Below are 26,339 nucleotides of genomic sequence, written 5' to 3'. Positions count from 1 at the left end.
ACTATCAATAGCTATCAGCTTATTGGGAGGCATTTTGCCTCTGAATATTGAGTTGCTTGGGTTCAGCTGTGGAAAGTGCTATGAACTTTAAGCATTGCTTGTGGGCTTCTTGATGGGATCTGCTTAGCAACTGAGGGAAGCAGGATGCTGTTGTGTTAATGGTTCTTTGGCCTGTGCTAGAGGTTGTATGACCGTGGTAAGTCCTACGGTATATGCTCACTCATAACCTTTCTTTACTTTTCACTCTATAAAGAGAGCAGCTTTTAATAGCAGAGTCTGGTCCAGGGGTCATCAACGTTTTTTGAGGCTGGTCTGGTCCACTCCCTGGCAGACCTCTCAGTGGGCCGGAGCTTACATGCCCGTGCATGCGCTCAAGCTATTTCCAGCGCTCTTCCGGGTCAGAAGAGCGCAGAAAATAGCATGTGCGCATACACACGGTGCTCCTCCATTGGCCCTCTTCCTACCCGGAAGTCGGTCCCTGTGGCAAGCAAAAATTGGCACTGTGGGGGGGAAAGCACGGAATCCCTATGCCGATCCACGGAACGGCTGTGGGCTGGTTTCAGGAAGCTCATGAGCCGGAAGCGGCCCATGGGCCTTAGGATGCCGACATCTGGTCTGGTCAATTTAGGTTACAAGTGGAAACTGCAACAAAAGGTTGCAGCATGGAATGCTTGTGTTCAGGGTTCCAGCAACCCTGCTACCATTGCACCTTGTCAGTATTTAATGGCCTCTCTGCATGCTCAGACACCACTGGGTGCTTGTAAAAGTCAGTTGGTAAGTTCATTTTTCTCTTCTTCTTTGGCAATTGCTTGTATAGGAGTAAGATTGTCTTCCATGAACACTAACTTAACAGTGAGTCCATAAGTCACCTCAGGTAGTGCATTGATGCATCAGCAGAGTATAAAGAGCCCTGGAAAAGTCTTCAGAGGTTTCCTGCTCCCAGCAGAAAAAGTTTCTTCTCCAGTTAAGGCAAACCTCTCCCACACAGTTCTAAGTAACAAAGTGTTTATTGTCTTCAGATACAAGACAAAGCTAAACACTACTAAAACATTCCTGTTTAGACAGGCCTTACCTAGATGCTTAGAAAGGTGACTCGATTTGTTTTAGTATTTTACCTTATTGTATGTTTTAAAGCATGGTTGTGACTCTTTCTTGATTTCACTGCTTTATCTTTTCTGTAAACCGCTTTTGGGTCCTTTTAAGTGGTGCATAAATTCTAGGATTTTTTTTAACATTTATGAAATAAAATTTTATTTGTTTAAAATATATATATCTTGTTTTGCAGATTTTTATCTGTGCCTCGTCTACAGTTTCATCTACAGACGAAATAATATTGAGTTCGGAAGACGCTCGGTTCCCTTTAAGAGCCGAGAGGCAACGACTCTGCCCTACACAAAGATGGCGCCCGCGAGGCTGAACTCGTGGAAATCTCGCCTGCCCTTCCGGGCCGAGAAGCGCCCTTGCCCCTGTCAAATATGGCGAACGTTGACACGTCAGAGGTGGGAGGCGGGAGGCGACGCGGCCCGTTCCGGTTGAGGGAAAGGCGGCGGCGGGACGACGACGATGGCGGCGGCGGCGTCTGCCGAGGCGGCGGCGCTGGACGCCCTGAAGCGGGGCGGCCCGGGGGCGGCCGAGTCGCTCTTCGAGGCGCACGCGGTGGCGGAGCTGAGGGCCGTGGAGCGGCAGGTCCGCGCGGGCATCGAGGGCAAACGGGAGGAGCTCCGGCAGATGGTCGGCGAGCGCTACCGGGACCTCATCGAGGCGGCCGACACCATTGCCGAGATGCGGCTCAGCGCCGAGCACCTCGTGGAGGCCGTGCGGGGGCTGCAGCAGCGGAGGGCCAAGGGACGCGCCGGAGGGGGCGGCGCCCCTCATAACGGCCAGCTCGCCGCGCGGAGGCCGGCGGTTGAGGTGGGGACTTGCTGAGGGTCGCGGTGGGGGGAGGGCGTGTGTGGGGGTGTGTGTGTCTTAAACCTGGCTCCCGCCAGCTGCTGTGGGTGGACTACAACTCCCGTGAGTGCATCACAGGTTCAGGAAATGGTCTGAGGTGATTGGGAAGCCATTACACTGCTTCCCAATCTCATGGATTTATTTATTTTTTGGTTCTGGGTGGTGGTGGGGGTTTGCAGGCAAAGTTGCTGAGCCTTTTTGTTTTTATAAAGGGGATACACCAAAGTTGTTGAATGGGGGTGTCACGGTTATATATATATATATATAAAACACGTGTGTGTGTCTGTTTATATGTATGTGTGTGTGCGTGTGTGTATACACGCGCGCACACACACATATATGCATATATACACACATACACACCCCACAAGGAGGACATGGCTACACCCTGCTGTTTTTGGACTACAACTCCTGACCTGCTGGTTAGGGAGGATGGGAGTTGCAGTCTCAACAACTGCTGGGGACTCAGGTTTGAGAAGCACTAGACTACCCGCTGGGGGGGGGGGTTCCCCCAATTAATTAACAATCGCCTTTGTTCATTAGAAGCTTCCTACCCTATTGAGGAAGCAGGAGAAGGTGTAAGTGCATTGCAGGCGGTTCAGGAAATTATCTGGGGCAATGTGAAGCTGTTACGTTGTTTAAAGCAGTGTTTCCCAAACTTGTGTCTGCCGGAACTCAGTTCTGTCACCTCTCAGGTGGGCGCCATTGCCTTTCTTAAGAGAACAAGGGAGGTGTTCATGGTGAGTTCTGGCACCTTTTTTCTAGGAAAATAGCACTGGAATCATTCAGAAAATGATCTGGGTAATGCGAAGCTGTTACATCATTTAAAACTTGAAAAGTGAGTTAGTCTGATCAGTGTTTTGATGGGTGAGCTCCTGGGTAAGCGTTCCAAAGTAAAAGATTAATAAAGCAAAGCAGAGCCAATAAAGCAAAACAGAGGTGGGAACTAGCTGGTTTTTTTGCCCTAGGTGAAGCCTCCAGAAGGGCACCATTGAGGCTTCCAGCCTGTGTTTGTGCATTTGCAAATATGTGGCGTTTGTGTGCCAAACTGGGTCTTTGTTCCCGGTGAAATAAAGCCTACTTTTGCCCCTGTAGCAAAGAGAACTGATATGTGTTATGTTAACTTATACCTTAACCTCCATGATCGTATTATAAACTTTCTTATAAGTAGCTAGCTACCCATGTTGCTTATCTACTAGTACAGCTCCTGCGGGAATCTTTTGTCCTTTTTGAGTTAGTAAAGATGGGTAAACTGTGCACTTAATATAACAAACCCTGTGGCATATAGTTATATGAACTATAATTCTGAATATATGCTAGCAACATCTCTTTTTCAAAACGCTTTCAATCCATGCTCCAGTAGTTTCTGTATGTGCATCAATTTATTTCATAGGGTGCACGTATTTTTCCCTACCTAGGCAGTACGCCAGTCACAGGAGAAGTTCTACTGTTTGGCAGCACAGATCCAACTACTACTGCAGATTCCTGAGAAAATCTGGAGTGCTATGGAATCCTCTCAGTACTTATATGCCACCCAGTTGTACCTGCTATGCTGCCACCTCCAGCGCCTCCTGCAGCTGGATTCTTCTGGCACCAGCTACAGCCCAATTCTGGCACGTTTTCCTATCCTTGCACGACAAGTAGCTGCAGCTAGCCATTTCCGGTAAGTAGCCAGCCAATTTCTTCTTCTTCTAGCTTTGCTCATCTTGTTGCTGTGATGCATTAGCTGCATCATGATTGGATTACAGTAACACACTTAACTATAGGGCTGCCCTCGAAAACAACTAGAATGTTTTAGTTGCTGTGAAACGTTACCGCAAATGCTGTTGGGGTTTGTTAGCTGCTTTGCGTGCCTTTGTGGAAAGTGAGATAAAAATGTTAATATTAATTTAAAAAGGCTTATTTTGAACAGTAGGCCTTCCTCTCCCAAGAACTTGGACTTAGAAATGGTATCAGAGACACAAAAGATGCTGCTAAGTAGCTTAGAGAACTATAGTCCTGCAGTTTTGTCACTAAGCACAGAATAAGGTATTTTAACTGCAAATCTGTCAGTTTCCATAATATTCTGAGAATCTCTGCTATCCGATTTCTGCCACCCATTGTTGTGAAGGATTTATTACAAGCAATAAATGGGTGCAGCTCTTAAAACTTTAAAACCCAGCGGCGATGAATGTATGCTTAAGGTGATGCTTAAGCTGCATAGCTTGGCTGTTGAACCTCTACAAGGAAGTAGAGAGTTCAAAAAATTACACAAACAATATTCAAATTGTTTCCCGAGTTGCCCCTGAAAAATTAGTCTCTTGGATGTGTTCAGTTCTATCTCTTGCTTTCCTTGTGGAAAACTGAGCCAAGTGTGTGTTGGTGATTGGATAGGCTCTTGAGGGCTGCCAAAAGTTCTGACATTGCAACAGAAGCAGGTGTGTGATTAAATGGGTGCATACACATTTCCGGTTTAGAAGCTGCAGCTCCAGTCAGTTTCTGCAACAGCTCCCCTGCCTTATGGCTAAGGCGAAAATATGGTTGACTCCATTGCAGAGACTATTTGGAGCTATGTATTGCTTAGCCCTAGCTTTTGGATTATGTTATGCATGCAAATTACTATAGAATCTGGGATAAGGTTGTTTTGGTTGCACCAGAGCCATTTATTAAAACTTCCCTGATGTTTGAGTTGGATATTTCACATGAATATTGATTGCTTACTTTATACACACACACACACACACACACACACACACACACACACTAAACATGTACACATACACACACAATCTTGTAAATGGCATTGGAAGAGAAAGGAAACTGACTGGTTTTTAGCCTTGGATTGCATCCACTCTAGACACTTGCTTCAGGTCATTCTGCTGGTTGTAATGCGTTCCCTCGGAGGATTGATGATAAGCCTAAAATTAGTATGCTGTGTTAGATTTGGTTGTCCATCTAGATTGGTGTTCTTTGTTTAGGTTTTTTTTTTTTATCCAATACTTTTGGGAGAAGGAAGAAGATCAGGAACCTTTGGGACTATACATTCTATTTAGGTCTATCTCTGACCCTTGTTGCTGTTGGCTTTATGAAATGCGTACTCCACATATGTCACTTTCCTGCCAATGCACTAAAAATGTTGGATATAGTGATGGTTTAAAAAAATCTGACAGACATATTTTAAAAAATAAAATAAAAAATAGAGTGAAAAGGAAGATAAGCATATACCAGCTGCAGTTCTGTACCCATTTGCCTTTGAGTAAGCTCCAAGAATTAAGTGGGACTTACTTCTGAACAGGATTGCGCAGTTGAGTGCCATCTCTTTCATACTGTACATAATGGAGTTACATAATTACCAGGCAGCATGGTCACTGCAGGAAACAGTTTTGGGAAGAGGGACCAGCTGAGCTGATGGTGTATGACGCTTTTACTAACTTGCCCTTTTCTAATATGTGGCCAATTGGAATGGCTGCTGCTGAAGGCAATTCTAGGAAGAGAGGAGCAAACTGGAATTGGTCCTAGCCACGCTGATGGAAGGGGTTTGCATCCACAGCATAATAGCTTTAATATTGCTTTTTAGTCTATTAACATAGATCCGAGTTATTATTCACCCAAAGCTCCCTTCAGTTAGGCAAGAGAAGTAAAATAGCTACCACTTTCTTTATGATGTTATGCAGCTCTAAGCTATCGTTTCCCACCACTGATTCTTGTTTTGAACTTTACATTTCTTCATTGAGTGTTGCACAGCACACCTCTTGACGGTGCCTCCTTTGTCTACCAATTAGGTCAACAATCCTGCATGAGAGCAAGTTGCTACTGAAATGCCAGACCGTTTTGGACCAAGCCGTAGCAGAGGCATTGTGTTCAGCCATGCTTCTTGAGGGCAGTTCTCCACGCCAGGCTCTTGCTGACTTCCTGCTGGCCAGGAAATCTGCAATTCAGCAGCTTCTGGATCAGCCCCATCATGGTGAGTGCAAGCGAAATTTTCATCTAAATCAGTGAACAGTAACCTCGGGTTACGTACTGCCCTTGTTGCATATCCTACAGGATACGCACGCTCAAACCCAAAGCAACTGGAAGGCTTTTGACGCCTGTGCAGAAGCAGGCTACTGCCACGTGCACCTGTGGAGAACAGGCACCTCTGGTTACGAATGTTTTGGGGTGCGCACGGACCCCCAGAACGAATTAAAATCGTGTCCAGAGGTACCACTGTACCATCTCAGGCCACTTCCCTGGTCTGAACCTTTGTTTCTTCCATCAGATGGACACTAAGCAGACTTATTCCTACACTGAATAAATGTCAGTAGCAATTTATTGGTTTCAGAGATGTCAGTGTTTCCCCCACCCCATTAATAAAGTAATGGCTATATATCTGCCTTGTCTTTGGAGAAGTCACTAACAGTAGCTCACGTGAGACTACTGTAGTTTTGGGATTATTTCACAGCAATATTCATGTATGTTTCTAATCCTAAAGAAGAAGTAATAACTAGAAGGGTCTATTAACTAGCCGGATCGGATGTAAGGCCTTTTTTGAATATAGGGATGACTACCACTGTGGCCCAAACTTCAGGAAATAACCCAGATGAATCAATAAGTGAAAATATTACTGCCAGCAGGGAGGCCCACCAGTCGATGTTAGATTTCAGCAGTTCTGGGGGCAAATAGTCTATGCCTGGTGCTTTATTATTTTTAAACTGTGAAATTAAGGTTCTTGGCCTCAGTTATAGATACTGGAGGCCAGTCTGGTAAGTTTTCCAAAGATTCTGGTTTTTGGTTGGCCTCATCATCCTGCCCATGATAGAGTGATAATATTGCATCTGATAGTACACACTGGAACATTACAAGTATTCTCCAGCAGGCCTGATATTGTATGCCAGAAGAGGCAGATGTCCTTATCGTGAGGGGCCTTTATTAAGATATGCCAAGCGTGTTTTTCTGCTTCCTGATTTTTTCCATCTTAGCAGCAGTTTATACTTCTGTCTGAGGGAGACATATTCATTAATTAAGAGGGGTAAATTAGAGTTCCTATATTTATGGTAAACTCTCTTCAGCTGGCTTTTAGCCTGCTTGCACTCTTTGTCAAACCAGCTGGAAGATCCCATTGATCTTCTTGAACCACTGTTCTTGATCTCAGTTCTCAAGTGGTCTTGCAACTTGTCAGTCAAAATCTTAAATAAATTCATAGCTTCAGCAGCAGAGGTAGCTGAGATAATAACAGTATGAATAGTCCTTAAGTCATCTGCATGAAGGTGAGTCAGTGCTAGATTGAGTACTGGTGTCCGCTTAATTCTATTGCCTGCAGGAACACCTAAGTTTACATTAGAAATAAATTGAGTTTTGGGGGAAGAATTGTTAAAGTTAGAATCTTAGAATATTAAGAGTTGGAAGGGACCCAAGAGTCATCTAGTCCAATCGACTGCAATTCAGGAATCTCAGCTAAAGCATCCATGACAGATAGCCATCCAATCACTGCTAAAAAAACCTCCAAGGAAGGAGAGTTGACTACCTCTCGTGGGAGTCTGCTCCACTGCCGAACAGCTCTTACTTTCAGAAGGTTTTTCCACTTGTTTAGTCTGAATCTACTTTCTTGTAACTTGAAGCCATTGCCTCAAGTCCTACCCACCAGGAGAAAACAAGCATGCTCCCTCTTCCATGTCGCAGTCCTTAAGATATTTGAAAATGGCTATCATATCTCCTCTCAGTCTCCTCTTTTCCAGGCTAAACATACCCAGCTGCTTTAAGTGCTCCTCATATGGATTAGTTTCCAGACTCTTGATCATCTTGGTTGCCCTCTTCTGCACATGTTCCAGCTTGTCAACATCCTTCTTAAATTGCGGTTGTTGTTTGGATAACATTTTAATACGGCTGTTTCTCCCCCCCCCCCCCAGTTGAATTTTGAGGATATGGAAATATGTTAACCATCAAATGATATTTTTTTTCTTTGCAACCCAGGGCAGCAGTTGCAGTGCAGAAGAAAGTCTGTCTATGAGCACAATACTTCTACCCTGCAAAATGACTGCTATTATTCACTGGCTTTTTTTTTTTTAACCAGATGCTGGCATTAAAGCGCAAGTTTGCTCCTTGGTGGAGCTGCTAGCCACAACCCTGTATCAAGCACATGCCCTCTTCTATTCCCTGCCAGAGGGAATGCCTTCAGACCCATCTCTTCCCTGTGGCTTGCTCTTCTCAACCCTGGAGACCATCACAAGCCAGCATCCAGCAGGTGAGCAGCAAAACTGGTAGGGTCTATGCAAAATTAGCGCGTTATCATTGGTCAGGGCCTAGTTTAATCCTCAGTAGCCTGACCTCTCTTCTCCCCTAGGTAAGGGCATCACAGCTTTGAAGGAAGAAACCAAGCTGAGCAGCTCATTCAAATATTTGCCATCTTCCATCGCAGAATTCCAGCCAACGCTCAGAACTCTGGCACATCCTATTAGCCAGGATTACCTTAGAGATACACTTCAGAAATGGATCAATATGTGAGTCTGAGGAACTAGCTTTGCCATCGTGATCCAATTGAAAAGCACATTGCCTGGTCCATTGTAGACTTGGGTAAAACTCTGGTTGTGTGAAAATCATTGTGGTTGGCAGTGCTTTTTTCCTTAAAAATGTTTAGGGGTACTCTCATTCCATCTGAGACTCAGGAAACACTGTGGCAGGTCGCCATCGGGGGTAGCAACGGAACTGATGATTCACCGTGCTAGAGAAGAAACTAAAAAAAATAAAAATTTTACTTTCTTCTCCCGTTAGATTCACAAAATGTTTAGGGGTATGCGTACCCCTGCGTACCCCCAGAAAAAAAGTACTGGTGGTTGGTACTGATTACCTGAATTCCATAGATTGAACAAATTAAGAAAATGATGCAGCTTTCAAAAGTGTACCTAGATATTTCGTAGCACTCTAACTATTGTGGAATATGGCCTTCTGTTGGTCTCATTTGCTTCCTGCTGCCTCTGGGTTCTCTGGGATAATTACCGTCCATCTGGCAGCCCTAACTAACCAGGTAGTGCTGCCTTCTCAGCATCATTGTACCTTACCTTGGTTGGATTGGGGTCCACAGGTTTATAAAGGTAAAGGTACCCCTGCCCGTACGGGCCAGTCTTGACAGACTCTAGGGTTGTGCGCTCATCTCACTCTAGAGGCCGGAAGCTGGTGCCGTCCGAAGAGACTTCCGGGTCACGTGGCCAGCGTGACGAAGCTGCTCTGGCGAGCCAGCACCAGCGCAGCACATGGAAACGCCGTTTACCTTCCCGCTATAAAGCGGTCCCTATTTATCTACTTGCACTTAAGAGTGCTTTCGAACTGCTAGGTGGGCAGGAGCTGGGACCGAACGACGGGAGCTCACCCCGCCGCGGGGATTCGAACCGCCGACCATGCAATCGGCAAGTCCTAGGTGCTGAGGTTTTACCCACAGCGCCACCCGCGTCCCTTTCCACAGGTTTATAGGTGAAGCCAATCCGGCATCTGCACAGTCCCAACCTTGTCTTTGTCCTACCCCGTTTCAACTCTGGGTAAGGTGCAGCAATGGAAAGTCATTTTAGTTGCTCCACCCTACCACCCAAATACTGTGCTTTAGTTTTTCTGTCACTGCAAGGTGGACATTTGAACGCTTATTTATTCTCTTTGTCATGATCAATTTAAAATGGTACCCTTCCTCTTATGCTCCAGTCACCGCACAAGTGGAGGCTCAATATATTTGAACTCTCTTCCTGAGAACACTGCTGTGTTAAAACACTAGTGAAAGATAAGTGCCTATTTTGAGTTCTTCATAATTTCATCTGTATTTACAAGATTGTGACACTTCACCTACCCATCATCCTTTGTTCAGGGAGAGTGTGAGTTTATCTTTACCCTTTGCCATCACATTGACTCCTAGCTGCACTTGTTTGGCCCTTGTTGTACTTGATTCAGTAAAGGCCACAATTCACGTAAGCAGATGAGTATTTTTCAATGCAGCTTTTAATTACTATGCAGGAAGAAGTAGTGGCTCTGCAATTATTGTGCAGGGAAAAGTTAACTCCCAAGGGAGTCCTTCAAGCAGCGACTCATCTCCTAGCATTTCTTTCAGGTGCAATGATGACATCAGATCTGGGATCACAAGCTTGCTGGTTTATGTGAAGAGCCTTAAAGGTCTGGCTGGAATTCGTGATGCTGTGTGGGAACTGCTCACCAGTGAGTCCATGAGTCAGAACTGGGAGACAGTATGTCACCGGCTCCTTGACAAACCCATCTTCTTTTGGGAAGATTTGTTACAACAGCTTTTCTTGGACAGATTACAGGTAATATATTGTCACAGTTGGGTAGGTAGCTTAAAGGTTAACAAACTAAGCCAAAATATTATTTGCCATGGAAATTGAGCTTTTTGGTTTTGGACAATAGCTACTCCTGTGTAGGACTAGTTTAGAGATGTTTGTGATGTATTAGGAAATTTCCACTCTGGTTCTCTTTATGTGTAAAGGGAACTTTGTTCAGAGTAGAACTATCACCTGATTCTTATCATTTGTAGCAAAATATTGAAGTATTCACAAGCTCTTGTTTCCTCCTAACCCACGCTGGATGAATTATTCTTATAATAATTATATATAATTATAATATTGTATATGTATTCTTTATACCTGGATACATCTTTCTGTTTACTTTCTAGAGAGCGGAAACCCATTTGACTGCATATTTGGTAGCAATATACTTTTTATGCTTACCACTTTTCCAACTTGGTCTAACTGTGTATTGGTTCCTTTGACATCAATTTTGAGTGGAACTTTGGGAAGAACCTTGGGGATTAAAGGGGGGGGCAGATCTCAAGGACATTCCTCAAAACCTGAATGTTGGAGTTTATGTATACACCCGGCTATTTCCTGCTATGTCTTAAAAGCATTCCCATGCTTCTGGTTGGGTCTGTGGTGATGCACCAGCTTTTGTCTCGGTGTAATGAGTTTTTCTTTTCCAGACGCTGACAAAGGAAGGATTTGATGACATCTCCAGCAGCTCCAAGGAGCTCCTTGTTGCGTCTGTACAGGAACTTGAAGCCAAGGTTGATGCATCTGCCCACAACAAACATATGCTATTTGAACATAACATGGCCTCCTTCTTATGGTCAGAGAATCCAAATGACTTGCCACCCGATGCAGCCTGGATCAGTGTGGCGAACCGCAGTCAGTTCACCAAGAGTGGGTTATCCATGAAGGCCCAGGCCCACAGCCCACGAGTTCAAAGCTTCTGCAGCGCTCTGGATTCCAAGCTGAAGGCCAAGTTGGAGGACCTTCTGTCCTACTTGCCCTCTGACTCCTCTCTGCCTAAGGATGCTCTGCGTGTTCAACCCAGGAACTCTGCCTTTGACAGGTTTGCTGATGCAGGCACAGTAGAAGAACTGTTGCGCAGCCACTGCATCGGCTGTGTGGATTATGTGCTGGGTTGTGTTAGGGAAGAGCTGCATCAGGCTCAGGATGTACTTCAAGGATGCGCAGACGCTTTGCACAACCCCAAAATCAACACCGTTCTCTTCATGGCACGGCTCTGCCGATCATTGGGGGAGTTATGCCCGCATTTGAAGCAGTGCATTCTCGGTAAATCAGGTTACACAGACAGTGTTCTGAGGGAGCCTTGGCCTTTGAAAAAGGTTGGGAAAGGGAAAACTCAAGAGGTGAATCCCATAAAGGCTAAATGGCAAGAATTAAAAGAACGGTTGCTGCAGGATAGCCTGTCTGCCTATCGGATTTGGAGCACAGCTGTTGCTAAAGTGAGTGTCTGTCTTGAAGGTGGTGGAATATTCCTTTCCTCTTGTGCTTTGGTTTGTTTTTTTACTGCATCGAATGCCTCCCACCTTAGCACAAGAACAAATGCTTTCTTTGTTTGTGGCAGGGGTCAGCAACGTGCGGCCCCTGGGCCGGAAGCGGTCCATGGAGGCCATTTAACTGGCCCACGAGCTGCCGCAGAACCGAGCCACCTGCTCAGCGAGTCCTGGCGCACTGCACTAAACTGGCACAGCGACTCACTTCAGCGGTGCTGGAAATCATGTCTGCGCATGCACAGATGCCAGAAATCGCAGGAGTGCGTGCGATCCGGCCCACAGACGGATCTCTGTGGGACCGATCAGGTCCAGGCAAGGTAAACCTTGCCACCCCTTGGTTTGTGGGGACCCTGTTACTAGATGTTTGAAATCTGCAACAGATTGTAAAAAGGCAGGGAAATGTCTGAGCAGTATTCTCTTGTGTGCAGAAATGTCTTGAATCCTACTAGATGCAATGAAGAACCTTGACTTTTCCATGTTTCCTCACCAGAGCTGTGACATGACATTTAGCTCAGATAGCAAAGCAGAATTTGGCTAAAATAAAGGCTGATTATGCCTGTTTTTCCCATGCTTCCCTCCATATCCATGTCTGCCTCTCAACATGCTAAGGCCAAACAAATTGCTTCACAGATTAATTTTTGTTAGAAATAGTACTAAAATAAAATAAAGGATTTGAAATGAAGGAATGGAATTTGGTAGGACACTTATGGTGCCAGAATGCCAAATGGCAGTTTTCAGAAATTTCGTATGTGAAAAATGATGCTGTGATAGTTGCATGCTGACAACCTATGGGCTCCAAATCTCACTTGGGCATAAAAAGATTGGTTCTGATGCTCTCCTGCTGCTGTTGTTTGTATTTTACACTAGGTCCTGGTTCAGGGGTTCACACAGTCGTTGTTAAAGGGTCAAGCTGGATCCATTCTGGCAACAGCCACCAACTGGGAAGAGATTGAAATTGAAGAAGAGACTGAGACTGGAAGCAGTGTAAAGTCCAAGATACGGCTCCCTGTGCAGGTGGGTGAAAAGCAGTAAGATACACACCAACGGTTAGTCTGTACAGTGTTCTCAGTTTACATACGGGGAACTGATTCTCAAATGTGCCCAATAACCCAGCAGCAGAGCTGAGACTGAAGCCCAAATCTCCTCAGTGCCTTTTCTGAGATTGTGGAATGTTACAAAAGTGCAGTGGGGTGATAGCCACTTGGTTTGATTTTCTTTGTTCCCTGATCATACCTCTAGAGAAGAGGAATGACAGTCATTAGGATCCAGCACCTGCCTCCAGTTTCAAGTTTCCAGTTTCTTGTCCCTGTCTAAGTAATATTTATTCATACTAAGAAGGCACATTTAGTACCAGCTTGTGTTGCTGAGTCTTAGAAATGTATAGATTTTGATGACACAGTTTAGAAGGTTTGTATGTAGACTTAACCTGATGGGGGGTTGATTTATAGCAAGAGTGGCTAACCTGTGGTCTTCCAGAAGTTGTTAGACTATAGCTGCCGTCTTCCCTAACTACTGAGCGTGCTGGCAAGGGCTGATGGGATTTGAAGTCCAACATCTGGAGGGCCACAAGTTGCCACCCTTGATTTGTAATGCCACTTTATGCAGTTCAGGATAAGTGTCACTGTCAAAAGGAGTGTGGAGCTGCCAAAGTAAAAAACAAACACTTGTCCTTTCAAGAAAACATAATGTTTTTACCACTGGTATTCTTCACAGCCATCATGGTGCGTCCAGTCCCTCCTCTTCAGTTTGTGCCAAGAAGTCAATCGAGTTGGAGGCCATACCCTTCCCAAGGTCACCTTGCAGGAACTACTGAAGACTTGTATGACTGAAGTATTAGCTGGCTATGAAAAACTGTCAGGAACGAGCCAGGAAAAGGTGCATTGTTGGGGGTCTGTGGACCACTGCACAGTGTTTGACTAGATTGATAATCCTGCTCCAAGTGTGTATTCGGAAACCCAGGAAATGAAAAATGTGAATTGTCAAGAGCAAAACTATTGATCAGCTCCCGCTTTGCAAGGCTCGCTCATGGGGAAAGTTCTAACGCAGGAGCAGCCAATGTGGTGCCCACAGATGTTGCTGAGCTCAGTGCCCATCAGCCCCGGTCAGTGTAGCCAGTGGTTGTTCAACAACATTTGGAGGGTGACACATTCTGTCCCTTCAGACCATCTCGCTAGTTGGAAAAGCGAAGGGTGTATCTTTTGGGACTTTAATTGCACTGTTTTGTCACTAACCAAGTTGTACTCAGAACAGACCACTGAAAGTTTTGTTAAGTTGCTTGGAGAGCTCTTTGTGTAGCAATAAACTATTAAGTTCAAGTAAATAATAAAAAATTATGGGCCTAAATTGGTCATGTCCGTTAATTTCAGTGGACCTACTCTGAGAATCAGTAATGTTGGCTTACAGCAAACCATTAGTCCTTGCACATTTTCATAGCAGCACTTGAACGCCCAGGTCAGTACTAAAAAAGTATACTAGAAGCCTGACAGTATCTTTGCCCATGAATAAATCTGATTGAAATTGGTGCTACTTACAAGTACGTATGTGTTTGACTGTGGCATTAATCTTGCTTTCACCTCTTCTCTAGAAGATAGCCAATCTCAGAGCAGCTCGGTTAACATAGGGCAGCATTCTATAGCAACTATCCTATCTTTAAAAAACATCTGAAGACAGTCCTGTTTAGGGAAGTTTTTAGTATTTAATGCTGTACTGTTTTTAACATTTGATTGGGAGCTGCCCAGAGTGGCTGGGGAGACTCAACCAGATGGGTGGGGTATAAATAAATTATTATTACTATTATTACTCACCTAACTAGTCCTGTCAGCAGAAGCCCTATATAACAGGGCTCCCCTGCCACCTGCAATTGGCTTGGGGTGGAAGAACCTTCAAAGCAGCAAACAGGGAGAGGGGTGGGGTAGTGTTCTGTCTGGCAAGCTGAAATACTAGCACAGAGGGAATGACTGGAAGAATAACATGTTGAATTGCACCCTGAGTGGAGACCCTTCTCCATGCAATGATCAGACATGGTACGGGGAAGCATCTGAATGATGCAACCACAGGAGCAGGTCAGATTACGCGGGTCTTTCTTATAGAGTTGACGTTCTTAATGGGGGAGGGTATGATTCCTTGGGGAAAACCTGTATGTTTGTAACAGTGTGAGATCACTTTGCATGCTCGCACACAAGCAGTTACAGGTAACTCTAAAATACAGGACACTGAATAAATTGAGATGTTCCACAACTGTCCGTGCTCTACCTTCTGTATGTAAGCGCTGCGATTCTTTGGCTATCTCTGCTATGATATTTTTTAAATAAAAAAAATCCAGGTTCACAGGGGCCTAATGAACATTTTCATAGACTAGTGTGATTATCAGGGGACTACTTTTAGTATTTTGGGCACAGGACCACATAATCTAGATGCTTAAAGTGATTGTTGATGAAACTTTAAATATATGTGAGGACTGATGGCCTAGGCATTTGCTTAAGAATCAACCTTATTTTTCCTTCCCCTACCTGTTTCTAGAAAGAAGGGAAGATACCCATCACTCAGAACAGGGCGTTGCAACTCTTGTATGATCTTCGGTATCTGAATATAGTCCTGACAACTAAGAGCGAAGATATGAAAGGCAGCAGAAGCAAGCAGGATCCCAGGTACAGTGTTCTGTCGAGAGCTGAGTGTTTTCAACAGTGGGTTTATTTTTTATTTCCTTTGCAAACCTCAAAATGTTACTGCACCCTTTGTGCTCTAGGCACATTGCGCTGATATATTGGTGTGTATGTGATATGCAGGGCTAGTAGGCTCAGACTTGCTTGCCTAGATATCTCAGCTATTTTCTCTCACCTTTGCAGAGCTGAATCTAGGTAATATAATATTTTCCTACCAGCTCTGATTGTAACCACTACTTACTAAAAGTCAGTGCTGTTCATTGATTGATAATAAATTACGCTGAAGCGGGTAGAGTATACACTTGGATGCAGATCAGTCCATAGCTTAGGGCACGGATACAAGCAGATGAGGCTGGCTGGAGAAAAACCAAGCAAACCTGTATCTCACTCTTTCCATTTGCAGAAAGAAGGAGCACTAGAAGAGGGCCCACAACAGCAATCATGAGTAGCAAGATGCTCCCCAAAATCTGTAATCTGTGCATAAAGTTTTGTAACAGAACAATTCTTAAATAAGGAGCCATTTAACAGAAATCCTTGTCAGAAATCTTGCAGATCTGTACACACAGATCTTGTTAGAAACAGGGCATCTTGCTATATAAAATGTATTTGGAACGTTTTAAGTTATTCCTCTGGCTTGTAAGGCATCAGTTCAACTGTAACTGGAAACCAGAATGTAGCTTTAAAAATGTTAAACTCTGTTCTCACTGAATTAAGGGACTTTTAAATAGCTCAGCACAGGATCCTGTTAATCATTCCATTACTATGGTTGGAAAGTGATTGAATGCCTGCTTTTTTTGTTTTCACATCAGTCTTTTCTTGTTGACTGTCAAAAATGTATCTCTGTCCGATATCAGCTTTACTCCCTCTGTTTCAGGATTGAGAAAGAGATAGACTTTCTGGAAAGTTATATAGATCCCTTCGACTTGGATGTCTTTACACCACACTTAAACAGCAACCTTAATCGTCTGGTGCAGCGGACCTCTGTAAGTTCAGGCAAAAGAACATAACTGTTGCAATTTTGTTTGGCTACTGTACTTAAAGATAGGGTGCTTTACTTGGTAAAATTATACACATAGAAATGGTCTTTTGCACTTTGTTCCTTAGCAACAATAGAACCAGTACAATAATGAAAACCAAGGGGGAAAGGGTTGTGTATGCATACAGTTGGATAGTGGTATAAGCATGTAAGCACATTTTAGGGTACACTTTGATCATGCAGTCCAATAGTTCTCAATTATTTGCAGCATTCAGAATCAAAGCATCGTTTGTCTCCTGAATAGCCAAAACCTAAAGCATCCCATGAGATTGTATGGATTTTATCCTTGGAAGTTCATGCCTCATAGTAGACAAACACCTAACACCAAGTGATATAAAAGTGAACCTGAAATCCTGGGGGGGGGGGGGGAGGGAAATGTTTGTTTTAAACACACATGGCCAGGTTGACCGTTAAGAGTTTGCCTTGTGTTTGTTTAAGGGTACTTCCTTTGCTGCTTTCCAATCTAATAAATCCTATTTCTGGTTCATTGAGCACTTGGCAGTTGCATCTACAGTGGTACCTCGGATTAAGAACTTAATTTGTTCCAGAGATCCGTTCTTAACCTGAGACACCACTTTAGCTAATGGGGCCTCCCGCTGCCGCCGCCACATGATTTCTGTTCGCATCCTGAAGCAAAGTTCTTAACCCGAGGTACTATTTCTGGGTTAGCAGAGTCTGTAACCTGAAGTGTCTGTAACCCAAGGTACCACTGTACTGCCGCCACAACCAAGCAATTACCTTTTTCTGTGCTCCTCTAGGTCCTGTTTGGCTTATTAACAGGGGCAGAGAATCAGTACACCAGCCGAAGCAGTAATTTAACTTCTCAAGAATTACATAACATCCTACCTCTAGCATCTAGTCAAATCAGGTAAGTGACTCACGCTATAGGCAATAGGAAGTCCGTGAAACAAAGCACGTGGGGGTGCAAAATATCTTACCACTTTTTTCTTTTTTTCAGATTTGGGCTTTTGCCACTCAGCATGTCAAGCTCACGCAAGACTAAATCAGCTATGAGAAACACTGAACAGAAGGCTCAGGTTTGTTCATTTATTCTAGCTTATGGTTTTCTCCACTCTTGCCAACTGTTTAGTTGCACTGGTAATGTTAATGCTAATATTTTCCTAGGGAACCCAGGGTGCTGTTGTTGGGTTTTTAAAAAATAAATAAATCAGAAACTCATGCCACAATTTCCTTCGGACACTTCAGGAGTAGCATATACTTTTCTAGGTTTGAAGATGAATTAGTTAAATAGTTTGTCAAATTGTGTATAGGAGTCGATAGCAACATTAGCGTATATTGTTAGTACAGACTTGCACATTGACAGCTTATCTCTAATAATAATAATAAGGTATGTTAAAGGAGTGATTAATCTAACTGTCTTGTACCCTTCATTCTAGTATGATGCTGACCAAGTAACCCCTGAAGAAATCTTGCTGGGGTATTAATGCATGTGTGAATTGAGTGGCTTCCTCTCCTTTGTAGGCTTCTGTGCTAAGGCTTGCTTATGTAGCCATAGAACTTGATAGCTGCTGTCAAACTTACCAAGTTTACATATGAGAAATTGAATGCATACTAGCAGCTGGCATGGGTTTCCTTCTGTATTGCCATGCAACTACACCCTAGAAGGTGCTGCAGGGAAGGGTGGACAAAGAGGTCTAAAGTTCTCAGTATGTAAAGAAATTCACATGTTAAATATCAGAAGCATCTGTTGCTATGGCAGGGTTATGTTTGGACATATGTTGCGCATACATTTTAATGAACCTAATTTTAGACTAAAATGAACCGACTGGTAATGTAAGACACTACTACATAAGCAAAACTGCCTCCCTTTCTGCTTGCCATTATGATGCTCCTTCCCTGTAGTAATAGAGTAAGCCTTTCAAAATAAGGGAAAGCTACTACTGTAGGTAAGAAAATGGACTTAACATGTCTGCCCGCTTACCTAGGAAGTTATTGATGGTTGCCATAAGTGGAGCTGGGAGTAGGAGGCACTTTGAGCAGCAGACTGTGTTTCTGTGTCTCAAAAGCCTACAAGGGAAGTGTGAAATTTCCTGAACACGCCAAAAGGCTTCAAGGCAAGGATGATTGTTTCTACAGTTCTCTCTGCTACACAGAGAACTGCACATATTAACCCCCACCCCCACCCCGGTCTGGTTTTATGTAGCTACTAATGAGCCTGCTCTGAATGCAAGCCAGCTTAAAAAGAAGAAAGCCTAGGAGGTTACTGACTTTCTTTTGCTAATTTAACAGATCCCAGCTGCTGCCCTTCTAAGAGCAGAAGAGACGTTCCGCCCTGGCTCCCTGTTCAGGCAGCTTGCAGCTGAGGAGGAGGACACAGCAGCACCATCTTTATTTAAACTTGGCTGGCTCTCTAGCATGACCAAATGATTCAATAAAATGTGAATGATTGTACTTTTGGCATTGTAAAAAGCATCTACTTCAGCATAACGTAAGGGAGTGGAATTTAAGTTTTGGTACTTGCTGCCAAAGAGACTGGACCCTTGCTTAGGTAACTTGAAGCTATTAACAGAAAACATCTATTTTATAGCTGTTAGGTATTAAGAAACATAAGCAATGAAATGGTTACTATTGGTTTTGAGTACAGTAAGAAAACAAAAGTTCACACTCCTGTTTGTACTTGAGTAAAGCAGTCTTCCACTTAGTACATTTACACTGAGAAACCTTACTAGCAGTATTTTCAAATAACCTTAATGCACATGAACATTCAACCTTAGGAAATATTAATTTACCATAAAAACATATTCACTATTTATTGAAATTAAAAAAAGACTTATAAAACTGAACGCAAATGTTTGAAAGGATTTTACATAAAGCATCAGTTACTAATGAACAGATTAAGAAGTCAGACTGGACTTATTATGCACTCCTATTATACAGAAGTGGATTCTCAGACCCATCATAACATGTCAAAAGATATCCACCCTCCATCCCTCCCCCAAAAGAATCCTATAAAAATTGCTCCAAAGCCCCTTTTGCATTGCAATAGTGCAGCAAACCACAAGTAAACAATTGCCTGTTAACCTGTTATTCCAAATACAGACTGAAAAGGCAACAGGCATTTTGTGCAATTTTAACAAACTTTTAAGTTGAAATATCCCCATCACACAGTGCCGTCCCCCTTCACAGAAGGCAGGGAACTGCTAGGCTCATCATGTGGGAGGACGGCCCCTGCTGTGTAAGCTATGGAAGTGCGCCTCCTTCAGGATCTGGTTGATGTGGAAGTAAGGACCTTGGCATAGTGCAGACTGCTCATGGAAAGACTGAGGAGGGGTCACAGGACTTGATCCTGGCATTATGTGGTGTAGGCTGCTTTCCGGCCCACTAGCTCTGTCAGGGCTGCTGATGCTGCTACTGCTGCAACTACTGGTGCTCCCGCTCTCGCTGCTGGAGGACTATGGAACAGAAGATTGACAAGAATGAAAGTCATCTTATTTTTAAGCCATTGTTATTTACACATCTCAAATAGGTATTTTTTCTGGATAGCGCTCCCTTCTGTTAGCTGAGTAACCTGATCATCCTGTTCTCAGTGAACTCCGTAGCTGACAAATTGCATATTCAGCTGTGCTAATAGCCATAAACACATTTAAATAATCTAGCATTCCTTTGCGAATTCCCCTATTCACTAAAAAGGGCACAAAAGGCTGCATCTTCACATACCCCAAATATTACCCTATTGCCTGTTCCAAAGATCATTTATAGGCATTTCAATTTTGCTCACACGTTACAACCATGTGCAATTGTCTGAAATAACCATCTTGCTTGAATTTGTGCATTAACCCATTCTACAGGAAATTCAAAAAACCCACAATGTAGCCTCAAGTCTCCTAAGTAGTGTTCAGACCTTTACATCACTTTATGCACAAATCAATCTGCGTTATGTTTCTTGTATAAGCAAGGCTTGATGTTGGAGGAAGGAAATGCCCATTTCACTACAAGTTAGTCGTGCATAACATGGACAGACACTGAGTCCATACCAGGGTGAGAAATTGGATCTGGCCAACTAGCCAGATCATTTTCTTCCCCCTACCCCAGCAGAGCTACCCACCTGATGTCAGGTGACCTGTTCTTCCTGCTACACTGTCTGAAATCGGCCAATCAGTTGACCATCAGTGCCTGCAAAGCCCTGTGCACAGTGGTGCCCACAGAACTCCTTTTGGCTTAGCTGCATTTTTAGCTGCCCCCAACCTCATATACAGAGGCTTCATGCACTAAATAAGGAAGCCTGGTAGATCAGAGCTTCCCCACTGCTGGTGTATACACACACCTATTATCTTTTCGGCCTACTTCATGCACCAAGTTTAGCAAATTCTGGCCTACTGCAGCTCCTCAATAATTCAATTGCCCTATTTATTTCTGCAGTATCATACTTCTATGCTTCCTACACTAGACAACTAATTGCCAATCTCAGTGTTTTTACAGTACCTTTGAAACAAGTACTGAACAGCTGAACCAAGTACTGAATGGTAAGCCTGCAACTTACATGCATTTAAATTGTGCACATTCAGCTTTCACATGTGGCAAAAAACAACAACAGAAAATTAAAAAGTGGACAGAGTTCTGGGAACAATGACTTTGGCAATCCTACCTGCCATTGAACCCATTGGGTTTTGACTATACACGATTTTGGCTTTAGGTGCAACCCCCAGAACATAACTCCCGCATAAGTTGCAGGCATACTGTACAGTAGAAAAGCAATTGCTAGGCAACTTATAAGTTCATTTATAGCAGTGTACAGTTCTGTATAATACAATGCAAATGATGTGCACGTGCACCTGTATCTAAAAGCAGACCAATGTTTCTACATCATATAGCTCCATGGCCAATTCTACCAAACAAGGCACACACATTTCAAGTGATTGAAGAATTACACACACCCAAACATAAATACACAAAACCTGCTTAATTTGGGCTCTACGGGCCTGGGATCAGAAGGTAAGTTCCAGCATATTAAACCCTGAGTCATTATGATAACTTGGTATAAGCTTGTCTCATAGTGTTATTTCTGAATAGAAGCCCTGAATACATCAACCACAAGATTTTTACATTGAATTCAGGAGCGTAGCTGAACACAAAAACTAGTGGTGCCGTACAAAAATGAGCAGCATTTGGAAAATGATAACATTACCAGCTGCACTGCGAATTACAGATTTCTGAATTGTGTTAATTATATTTAAAATATGAAGTACTAGTTCTGCATATATGTAACTGCCAGCAAGGGGAACCCCTGGTTCCATCGTAAGTTGAATGTTTAAGCTGCTCTACCCTCACTTCAGGATTATCTCATTGAATTCTACTGCCTAGTAGGAAATAGCTAAAGGGTGAAACCAAAGAAGACCAAGGACAAAATCAGAAATGTTTTGAACAATCTTGGCACTATATAGACATCATGTTATTTCTGTTCCTGATGCTACACTTGAATGTGATCACATTGTAAGAATCTTTTATAAGTCACTTTGAGAGCTTCTTAGAGCTTGAAAGCAGGATGTAAGTATTCTAAATCAATTAATGAATATATAGCTCACATCTCTTATTTAAACACTCATGGTTTCTGAACCAACTTCAAAGGCAGGATCAAGGTCTTCCTCACAGTAACCAAATCAGAACTGATCATCTGGACATGTATCTATTGCTTAAACACTCCCCATCAGTTGATTAGACACAAATTCCCAAAGCAATACCAGCTCAGCAATGAAGTGGAGCACATCTTACCTCTGTATCCCAGGAGTCATGAAAAACAGCATTTTGGCTACTGCGTTTTGTTTGTGGGATGTGGACATCCTCCTCTATGCCATTTCGTCTCCTCTTCCTGAAACAAACAATGCAAGAACAGCAGAGATTAAGTTTCATTCCTTGTACCTAGCACACTTTAATAAAAAACAATGTTACAGCTCCTGCACTAATTACCAACAACTAGTTTAACTGCTTTGCAGTGTTTACATTTTTCCTCAGCTGCCCATTTTAGTAAGAAGTCAGACATTAAACCCAGAAGAGATCAGTATCAAAGGATGTAGTTCAACCTGAATTAATTGAAGAATGTTTTTTCACCACTCACCTTACTACTCTGTGAAACCTTGGAAGGAAATACCTTTAACAATTAATCACCTCTTGAAATTACCATCCTGGTCCTTCCCAGACTGAGGATCTCAGTACAGTGGACGCTCGGGTTGCGAACGTGATCCGTGCAGGAGGCACGTTCGGAACCCGCAGCGTTCGCAACCCGCAGTGCTGTGTCTGTGCACGCATGGGTCGCAATTTGGCGCTTCTGCACATGTGCAAAGCGCCAAAACCCGGAAGTAACTCATTCCGGTACTTCCAGGGTCTGCGCGGTGCACAACCTGAAAACAGACAATCTGAAGCATCTGTAACCCGAGGTATGACTGTACAATATTCAAGATTTTTCCACGCAACAGCCATTTCTAAAATTAGCCATGGAATATTCTGAATGACATCTGGCTATGTTAAAGAACGGTTATGTTCTTCAGGTTTATGGCCTTCAACTAGACATCAGTATATATATATATCTATGTTGGCAGTTAAAATCAAGTCAGGTTGTAGGAAACATTGTAATAAGACTAAAAGGAAGCATCTTCATTCATTCATTCATTCATGGGTATGTTCACTTTGCCTGAAGGGCTTGACTAAATCGTCAACAAAAGCCCTGTTTTGTCCATTTTGTGGAATCCAGAGTACAGTGACATTTTGGGCCCAAACTGTAGCTTTACGCTCTTTGACGAAATGTAAAGCAAATGGTTCAAAAGTCAATGTGGGTACCTTGATGGGTAGAAATGTCCAAGGATCATTAAGCATACATTCCATCTGGCTAGCCATTCAGTTTTGGATATTATTTATCCATGCTCTTATGGCATTATCCCATGAGATTAGGTTATAGCATTACATGGTACCAATTTGCTAAATAGAGGGAAAGCATATTAACAATTTACAAACCTTTACCTATTATTGACACTATCACAAAACTAATATATTGATTAGACTCAAGTCCTCATTCTTTTTATCCCACTGAATTTTCTAACCACACACCAGTGATGACACAAGACCTCAGGCAGCTGTTTTTCCTAACTGCTAATAGCATCTATGCAGGATGGCAAGGCACAAAAATACATGGCAGTTGGAAATAGACTTCTGCATTTTTTATGAGAAGCCTAACACTCTATATAACAGAACTGTGCTGACAACTGTGTACGGTGTACAGTTACAGAATTCAAACCCTAACTAACCCTGGAACATAAAGTTTGAGTAGCAAAGTGGCTAAACACAATCAGGATTGCATTGCACAAGTGTAAATCATGTGCCCTGTTTAAATCTCACCTCAGCCATGAACTTACTTAGGTGGCCTTTGGCTAACACTAGCCTTTTAATCTCAGCCCCTCATTTGCAATACAGGGCTAATACAAAATCTGCTTTACATGGTTGAAGAAGCATACAACTAGTCTTAAGGAAATGCAGATTAAAAATCCCCCACTCAGCTCACTGGGCCACTTTGTGCCAGTTGTGTTTCTCTCAGCCTTAACCCACCTCGCAAGGTTGTTGCAAATGTAAAAAGAGGGTTGGGGCAGGAAAACGACATATCCCATCCTAAGCAAGACTGAGGAACATAGCAGCCAATTCCTAGGGGCTGAGGTCCCTTTGACCCCCCCAAAAAAAATATTTTATGGGTACAGTATTTCCATTTAAATAGTGTGCATATGCCACATCTTGTGATCAGTTATGTGGGGCGGGGCTTACCTCTCCTCCCCAATATTTTATCCACGTTTGCCACCCCTGCTGATGAAGGGTGGGCTATAAACGTAGGAGCCATTCTAACGCACGGAATCTATCCTGCGACCCTTCCAAAAAGAATTCGGAAGCGACTAATACCCCCCTCCTCCCCACACTGACATATTTTTGAGTAAAGGTGATCAGGATTGCAGGGTCAGCAACCTAAATTTCGGCAGCGGGGGGAGGGGGCGCGTGTACATGTAAGGGGAAATCGTGTATGCGTAGGGGTGGGGTAGGATAAAGATGCCCATTTGTTTATTTTCTTTTGCCCTGTCAAAAAGCTTCGCTTAAAATGGCCACTGCCGGGCCTGCTTCGCGTCGAGACCGAAGGCGGCTCTCCTTCAAGTGACCCAGAACCCCCTTCCTTCGCAGAGGGACGCTTTCGAGACCAGCCATGATCACAATTAACGTTGCCAGGTGGTTTCTTGGGTCCTCCCATCCCCCACCCCACCCGCCAAAGTCGCCCTTCCCGTAGTCGCCGTCCATCAATTCCCCGACGGGAAGCCTCCCCCCGCCTCTGCGCCTCAGCCAACGGAGCCTTCCCTCCCTCAGCTGCAGACGCCGCCGCCCCTCCCCCCACCCTGCCGTTCGAAGTTTTCCCCCCTCCGGCCACCGTACGTTCTTGTCCCCCCCCCTTAAGCCGAGGGCCTCCCCCCACCCCCACCGCCGCCCATTTCTTTCTCTCTCCCGCGGCCTCCCTCACCTCTGCCGAGCTCCCCGCTCGCTTGGCAGCGCCCCCCGGCAGCTCATGGCCGGGCCGAGCCGCTTCTCGCAGAGCCGAAAGCCGAAAAGGCCAGCAGGCCCCGCTGTGACGCTCCCAAACAATCTCTCCTCAGCAGCTCCCTCCCTCGGCTCTCCGCCCTCCGCCTCCTTCTTCTTCTCCTCCTCCACCACAAGCCGCCGCTTCCGGTGTGCACGCCTCCCGCGCAAGCGCACTGGCAGCACAGGGAGAGCGCTCCCTTACCCCCACCCTCCCCAGCCTCCGAGACTCCTCAGCCCCGTAACCGGATTGGCTGGCGACGCCGAGGCCGTCCCCGCATGCGCCTAGTGTGATTGCACAGTATGCGGCGGGCGCATGCGCTTTCACAAAACTCTTTTCTTTCCCCCGCCCTCTCGTCCTGCGCATGTGCGGAGGTCAAGCGTTTCAGTTCCGTCAGAGGGATACGTCGCAGTAATAAATAGCCTTCCTCATAATCATAGAGCTCAGCGTTGTACTTGCCCGCTTAGGTGTAAATGCCCCTGAGCTCAGTGGATCCTGCTTCTAAGGGGAAATGGCGTAGGATTTGACCGCGGGGCTTCGATCCAGTGCCTGCTTACCTGGGAGTAAGGACCCACTAAGCAAAATGGGATTTACCTCTGAGTAGACATGTATGGGATTCCACTGCAGATGCGTTTTCATGTGGAATAAGACCGAGGAGGCAGGAAACACGGGATGGAGCCACGGCAGTGTTTTAAAGCCACAAAATATAATTCAGCAACATTTCCTACACACGCACACACACACACACGCATATATATATATATATATACACACACACACACACACACATACACATACGCACATATACACCTTTTTTACTTGGGCCAACATGTCTGCTTTTGATGGAGCTTTGGGCTAGGAAACAATTTAACTTCGCCTCACTCCCGTGGTATTTCTGTGCGGATTCTCATTTTGCTGTAGTTTCAGCTACACCCATTCACAGGTTCTGTTAACGAACGAAGTCCGTTTGAAATGCGGTACATGTCACAGACTGGTCAGTGCTTCCCAAACTCGGGGGGTCTCCAGCTGTTTTTGGACTACAATTCCCATCGCCTCCCCCCATCGTCCATCCTATTAGCTAGGGATGATGGGAGTTGTAGTCCAAAAAAACCCCAAACAGCTGGAGAGCCTTCGTTCCTGAAATTTGGATAGTGGCTGTGGCAGGTTTGCCGCGGAGATTTTCGACGTCGTGTTTTGCTAATAAAGACTTGGGTTGGTGACACTTAATTAGAGTTGGTGTATGTCACTCTCAGCCTGAACCTCCATTTGAAACGTGATCGAGCGGAGATGGTTATAAACTCCACTAAAGGCTGCAAGGTGGAGATGTTAACAACAGGCTACATTACATCCTAGGGTCTTACAAATGCACTC

At 44.2% G+C, this 26,339-nt stretch overlaps 2 protein-coding genes across 5 annotated transcripts; one reads left to right on the top strand and one right to left on the bottom strand.

The window, feature by feature from the left end:
* Nucleotides 1-996: 996 nt before the first annotated feature.
* COG1 (component of oligomeric golgi complex 1) lies at nucleotides 997-18,823 on the top strand. Of its 4 annotated transcripts, none has more exons than XM_083598619.1 (15): nucleotides 997-1,911; nucleotides 3,369-3,613; nucleotides 5,712-5,893; nucleotides 7,979-8,149; nucleotides 8,249-8,405; nucleotides 9,995-10,205; nucleotides 10,874-11,662; nucleotides 12,581-12,727; nucleotides 13,427-13,588; nucleotides 15,233-15,360; nucleotides 16,250-16,358; nucleotides 17,170-17,279; nucleotides 17,370-17,448; nucleotides 17,809-17,849; nucleotides 18,662-18,823. In XM_083598619.1, exons 1-15 carry the CDS (start codon nucleotides 1,564-1,566, stop codon nucleotides 18,681-18,683), a joined length of 2,901 nt encoding a protein of 966 aa, XP_083454745.1. In that variant the 5' UTR covers nucleotides 997-1,563; the 3' UTR covers nucleotides 18,684-18,823. The 4 variants fall into 4 exon arrangements, with proteins under 4 accessions (XP_083454745.1, XP_083454744.1, XP_083454747.1 ...); XM_083598621.1 differs by having other exon boundaries at nucleotides 1,858-2,013; XM_083598618.1 differs by lacking the exon at nucleotides 17,809-17,849.
* On the bottom strand, nucleotides 17,569-25,148 carry VCF1 (VCP nuclear cofactor family member 1). Its single transcript, XM_083599053.1, has 3 exons — nucleotides 24,912-25,148; nucleotides 22,142-22,238; nucleotides 17,569-19,824 (listed from the first exon to the last, which is right to left on the bottom strand). The coding sequence occupies exons 1-3, from the start codon at nucleotides 24,956-24,958 to the stop codon at nucleotides 19,582-19,584; spliced, it is 387 nt and encodes a 128-aa protein (XP_083455179.1). The 5' UTR covers nucleotides 24,959-25,148; the 3' UTR covers nucleotides 17,569-19,581.
* Between the last annotated feature and the right edge of the window lie 1,191 nt (nucleotides 25,149-26,339).

Source organism: Podarcis filfolensis (genome assembly GCF_964270895.1).
Source record: "Podarcis filfolensis genome assembly, chromosome: 2".
Taxonomy (NCBI): domain Eukaryota; kingdom Metazoa; phylum Chordata; class Lepidosauria; order Squamata; family Lacertidae; genus Podarcis; species Podarcis filfolensis.
This window is presented reverse-complemented; position numbering and strand designations above follow the sequence as displayed.